Source organism: Adiantum capillus-veneris, chromosome 8 (genome assembly GCF_014529385.1).
Source record: "Adiantum capillus-veneris isolate H3 chromosome 8, ASM1452938v2, whole genome shotgun sequence".
Classification (NCBI taxonomy): Eukaryota; Viridiplantae; Streptophyta; class Polypodiopsida; order Polypodiales; family Pteridaceae; genus Adiantum; species Adiantum capillus-veneris.
Window position 1 is genome coordinate 61,325,004 of NC_140938.1, and position 6,000 is coordinate 61,331,003.

At 34.6% G+C, this 6,000-nt stretch overlaps 1 protein-coding gene across 2 annotated transcripts in view; it reads left to right on the forward strand.

Moving 5' to 3' along the window:
* Window positions 1–3,362, forward strand: part of LOC147452224 (phosphate transporter PHO1-3-like) — a 57,577-nt gene extending 54,215 nt beyond the window's left edge. The window contains exons 11-14 of one of the 2 annotated variants that reach the window (XM_086517996.1): window positions 1,669–1,812; window positions 2,486–2,764; window positions 2,942–3,081; window positions 3,167–3,362. In XM_086517996.1, the coding sequence (XP_086374122.1) occupies window positions 1,669–1,812; window positions 2,486–2,764; window positions 2,942–3,081; window positions 3,167–3,260 (657 nt within the window). In that variant the 3' untranslated portion in view covers window positions 3,261–3,362. The remainder of the gene's footprint in view (window positions 1–1,668; window positions 1,813–2,485; window positions 2,765–2,941; window positions 3,082–3,166) is intronic. The other variant, XM_086517997.1, reaches the window with a different exon arrangement.
* The last annotated feature ends 2,638 nt before the right edge of the window (window positions 3,363–6,000 follow it).

Genomic DNA, 6,000 nt, shown 5'->3' on the forward strand with positions numbered 1-6,000 from the left:
TAAATAAGAAATGAATAGTCTAAACTTAATGTACATCTTAGATGTGCTACATGTGATCTTGTCTGATCTTGAATTTGTACAATTCAAAGAGGTTGAGTGTGTATTGGCCATGATGTGTAATTGTTCACAAGTTCCAACATCCGGAGGATCACTCTTCACTAAGGATTTTCTAACTTTTGGTTTGATATTTGACCACCTACATTATATTCTAAACCTTGAAAACCACTTTTGATGGAAAATAATCTATGGGAAAAAATCACTTCTTGACCATAGCACCACAATGTATGCATTTTTGCAATCACATTCATTTGCAAATGCTGAAGAAACAAGAGCCTTAAACATTTTTGATGGTATTGAATATCTATTGTGGCAATATACAAATTGCATTTAAGAAATGTTTTTCCATATTCATATGGGATTTTTTAATTGTTGGTATAAGATTACTTGTACTATATTTGTTCATTTCTACCTCCTTGTATAAAGCTTAGCACTGGAAAAATCTATTCCATTGATTGCATGTATTTGTTAAAATCAACTTGAAGAAAATAATGGAGAATAGGAGTATAAAATGTTTTGATGGTGGACATAGTATGTAAAATGAAAAGAAAGTGTGGTCTCACAAATTGCCACAATGGATGAGATTAGTCGCGTTAATTGGAAAATTGCCAAAGTAGCTCGGTCTAATTAGTCATTGTGCAAGGAGGCTTCTAGAACAGGTTTATAACATTTTGTATCGAAGATTGGAGGAGACCAAGTGTGGTTAGTCAAACTTGAGTGCTTATCTTCTCAATCAACTCTATAATTGAGATTTATAGTTTTCGTCAAATCAAAACATAGAATTAAAATCTTATTGTGATTTAATCCATCACAAAGCATAAAAGATGAAATCAGGAGATTAATGAGGTGAATGGAAAAACTTGAAAGAAAAGTTTTGGTACAATGCTTTTCTCTCAATGGTAGTTTTTTTTGTCTAGATTTAGCAAATTGTTAGAAAAGCTTATGATATTTGAGACCTTAGCAAAGAGTCACCCTTCTCCATCGTGAAAGATTGGCACTTTAGTGTCATTTTTCTTGCAAATAGGGCCTTATGCAATTGTCAAGGCTTCATCAACCTATTAAAAATGTTGTATTATAGTCAACCTAAAAGAGCTTGTGCATGGTGAATCTTTTCTTATGAAACACCAACATAAGGTAACATAGAGCAAAACGAACATGAGATTTGATTATTGGTATACATGACTTGCTAGTTTTGCATCAAATGTTCAATTTACATTTGAAAGAATGTGTCCAAAATCTATTGAGAACATGTTGAATTTCATCATGAATATTGCAAGCTGTCTTGCATGTTACTAGCCATGGTCAATCTCAATATCTCTCTCTCTCTCTCTCTCTCTTATCTGAGTGCTTTTATATTTTTGGTATATATGCTCTGAAAATACACCACTTAATAATTCGTAAGTAATTAGCCAAAGAACTACTAGAAGACTTCCTTAAATAACCTCTCTCATGATGCATACTATTCCTTTCATGTATCTTCCACAAACAAAAAAGTTGTAGCTCGTGTAAGTTGTTTCTAGTTGGATGCTTGTTTTTTAACTTTATGCATGTAGGGAGGAGGGATGGATGTGTCGATAATTTTTGAAGTATATAATATGTTATTAATTGTAGGTGGCAACCTTAAGACAACTACAATATTTGCCATGCTATTGTCTCGGAGATCAAGCCTTCTCTAACTCTATTTGTGGACAAACTAAGCTCCATGCATTTGCTTATCTACTATCATTCCTCCCTTATTGGTGGCGTTTACTTCAAGTAAGCTTTCTTTTGTTCCAAATGTCACTAGTTATTTTAACAACACACAAATGTCCCAAATTTATACATTTATTTAAAAACTGTGGTAGTGCTTTTAATTAACATAAATGTTTAAGAACACCGACATGATAACAACTCGTATATATCTAACCCTTTGGCAAGCTAATGAGAAATTAGGAAAAATTTGGTTTCTACATCCATTTGTGGATCTTAATTATTGTTTGTATATCTATGCCATCCTCAAAAAAAAACTTTTATCAGAATCTTGCAACTATTAGTTTCGTAGAGCTTTGTAAAGGTGAAGGAGAGCATGGTATACCAACTTAGTTTCACATTTCTGTACACATTGTAGATTAGCAGTATACTGACTATCCTACTACACGATGCATGGAATTAAGAGTACAATTAGTTGCATGGCAAAGATCACTCATGCCCCACAAGTCACAACATTTTAGTGTTTTGAATATGTGTGTCCATAAGAATAATAGTATAACATATGTCATAATCATCTAGTAGTGTAACATAATAGTATAACATAATAGTGTAACATAGTCATCTAATATTGACTTGTGAAAGAATCCATTTATGAAAGGAAGCGACTAGTGTTAAATTTTAAATTTTTTATTTAAAAAAATTAATCTAAGAAGAATTAACCAAGTGTTTGTTTCCATAGTGTTTAAGGCGCTACCATGATGAACGAGATCAAATGCATTTAGCAAATGGAGGAAAATATCTTTCGGCCATGGTTGCTATGGGATGTAGACTCACCTTTCAATTTTATCCCTCAAAATCATGGCTAGTTGTTTTGATACTATCATCATCAGTAGCAACTATGTATCAACTATACTGGGACTTGGTGGTTGACTGGGGGCTTCTTCAACCACACTCAAGAAATCCTTGGCTAAGAGATCAACTTGTCCTCACAAAGAAATCCATTTATTTTATGTCCATGGTAAGATATCTCTCCCTTACTTCACCCCCAAACTCTATGTTTGGGTAAGTTTTTTTTGTTAAACAAGATAAGTGAAGTCCCTTATAGTTCTAAGAAGGACATCACCTACTCAAGTTATGCTTAAAGTTTAAAAAAATTAACATGAAGAAAATAATCTCTTTATATGATTTTCTACAGGTTATGAACATTGTTTTTAGGCTTGCCTGGATTGTGTCACTAACACACTTCCATTTTGTTGGCACTCCTGATAATCTCTTGTTTGAATTTTTACTTGCTTCATTGGAAGTTATTAGAAGGGGTCATTGGAACTTTTACAGGTACTTAGATCTACAGTTTTGTGTAATCAATGCAATAGGATATTACTTCAATGGAATGTATAATGTTTGTTTTACATGCTTTCAGATTAGAAAATGAGCATCTCAACAATGTGGGAAAATTCAGGGCAGTAAAGATTGTTCCTCTCCCATTTAGAGATGACTTTGTTGCAAGTGTGTAAGATATACTGCATCGAGATTTAAGTTGGTTTGTAATTTCCATGCTATAACTGCCATTGGTAACCTGAATGGCTGTTTTTTTAGTATAAGTCTTTCTAGGCAATACTTATCTACAACAATAGAGCATTTGTGTCCTCTCTCTCTCTCTCTCTCTCTCTCTCTCTAGGATTGAAGGGGATAGGAAATATGGACTACACTCCTAAAATGATGAATTTGATCCAATATCCCATATTCTTCCTGGTTGTCTCACTCCACCTACTATTTCGCTCTCACTATGCTCTCTTTACCAAGCTCAATCATGCAGAGGAGCTCATTGTGCTTTATATAGCAAAAGAATGGTAATGTAGTACCACTTTTTGGAAAATGTAGAATAGCCCTTTCAAACTCAAGGTATGAACTGCTCAATCCTACAATAATGAACTAAACCCTAACCTAAATGATGCAAAAAGTCAAAGGAAAAATAGAAGACATCACTTAATCACAAAGCACTCGACTTCAATGAAATTAATCACTTCAATTTCGTTATCCATGCATTGAAACAACAATGAGAGAGAAGAGAGGTGTCATGAGTAGAAATTAGCTTCCATTTCATGAAAATTTACAAGCATAAAAAAGCTTGACAGATACACACAAATATAATAGAGCTCCGAAAAGAGGGATGTAAGCTTGTCCCATCATTTCAAAAGCTCTCCTTGGAGTGGGCACCCCACTGAACAAGGATACATCCCTTTTCTTTTATTATAATTTCTCTTTTAGACGTTTTTCCAATACTCTATTAGGGTCTATATTCAGAAAAAAACTTTGATAAAAGTGTATATTATTGAAAAATATGCATAGTCTCTCAAAACATTCATTATTAAAAAGTGGAATGCTTGTGCCTTAAGACTACTTTCTCTCAAATCTTTTGGATTCTAATGACCAATATTGACAAAACAATGGTGGAAATTGTTGGAATAATAAAAATATTAATTTTACAATAATTCCCAATCTCATCAAGAAGAGGGAACAAATAATCCTTTAGGTAGTACTTATGTGTCACCATGGCTTTGGAGAACTTGAAGGATCCATACTTAGTTATCCCGATCCAACCTAAGTGAAAGTGTATCTCAAACTTCAATTTGAAATTTGGTTTTGAAAATTTGGTTGCATAACTCCCCTTGCTAGCAATCTCGGGCACTATCTATCTTTTGAAGGGCTTCCTTTTTTTATATTTGTATGTGATCGAAGTATGTGGATGTGGTTTTTGTTGCCAAGGTTGTTGGTTGCCCTTGTTCTTTTTTTTTTTTTTGGGTCATGGTACTGATAGTGGTCATGGTTGATTGCACATACCTTCATTTTGGGTCACATGCTATTGATTGCATCCTTTGCATTTCACTTAATTATCCTTGGAAATCTCTAGAATTATCTTCTAAGATCTATAATTTCCTTCAATGTGTGTCATCTCATGAACTAAAAATCATCCCCAACAATTTCTCATTGTACTTGTTTGTATGATTTGTATGTTTTGGATGATTGTGGAAAAGTGCTATTGAGAATGCATCAAAATGATGGTGATGTTGATGTTTGATGTATGTGTGCATCTCCTTAGGATGTTGGAGGTGCATAATCATGGACTAAGCCATCATCATTTAACTCGTGAATTTTATACCACGATTATATGTGCAATGTGACTTAAGATAGACTCACATCTTGAAATTGTATATGCTTTGGAAGACCATGCAAATTTAAAGCAATAGCTACGTTAGTCAGCATCCAATCCTCATCAGCCTCTTGAACTATGGTGGATTTGGTATCTTCTGGAATGGATTAGTTGTCAATTTGTTCTGTGTTCAAGTTTAAAACCTGCCCAAGGCCATCTCTTTCACATGAGCAATTTGCGGGATCAATCTAAAGATGATGCAAGGAATCCGAATAAGTATAGTTGGCCCAAGATTCTTTGTGAAGTACGCCATTTAGTATTCCATGAATTATATAGTCATTATACCCCTTAAATTTGTGGAATGCCTTTTTTTCTTGGCTTGCATGTGCTTGCGCTTGTGGCTATTCAAAGCTGCTCAACCCTTTCAATATTGGCTTTAAATACAAATACCTAGGGATATCCATCATGATTTATGACATGTGATCTTTGTTAAGATATTTTCACAACTCACGCATCTTAGCTTGCTTCAAGTGTCATCTTTCATGCTCTAATTTTGTATCGAAAAAGCTTCTTATGAAAGCATACAACATGTTATCCATGATGGGGGTATTGTCAACAGGTAAGCATCAAAGCCTTCCTTCCAACCTACTCTTGGTGGGTGCACTATGTAATCATGTTAATGTACCGCATAAATTAGTAGGAGGGGTTTTGACACATTTTAGGAAAATTAACAGAGCTACCATAACAAAAGGGGTTTTTTAATTTGGTTTTGAAAAAAAATCCTAAAATAAAGGGTCATTTTACTATTCAAACATGTAAAACAAGGGGTTTTTAAGATAACTCCCACGGAGTGGCCTAGTGGTAAAAGTGAGGGGCTCTAAGTGCACCCACTATGGTTCAACCCCTGAGACACATGCGGGTGTGGGTGAGTGGGTGCAATCCCATAAAACTAACGGCTTAAAAAAAGAAAACATAACCCCCACACACAATTTGCATAGGGGGGTTCTCAATAGTGCACCCCCAAGCCGTTGCTTGTAGCTCCGGATGTTGAGCTTTGTTCTCAATCACTAGTTCTCTTGTTGCAATTAGTTTCCCCTTGCAAC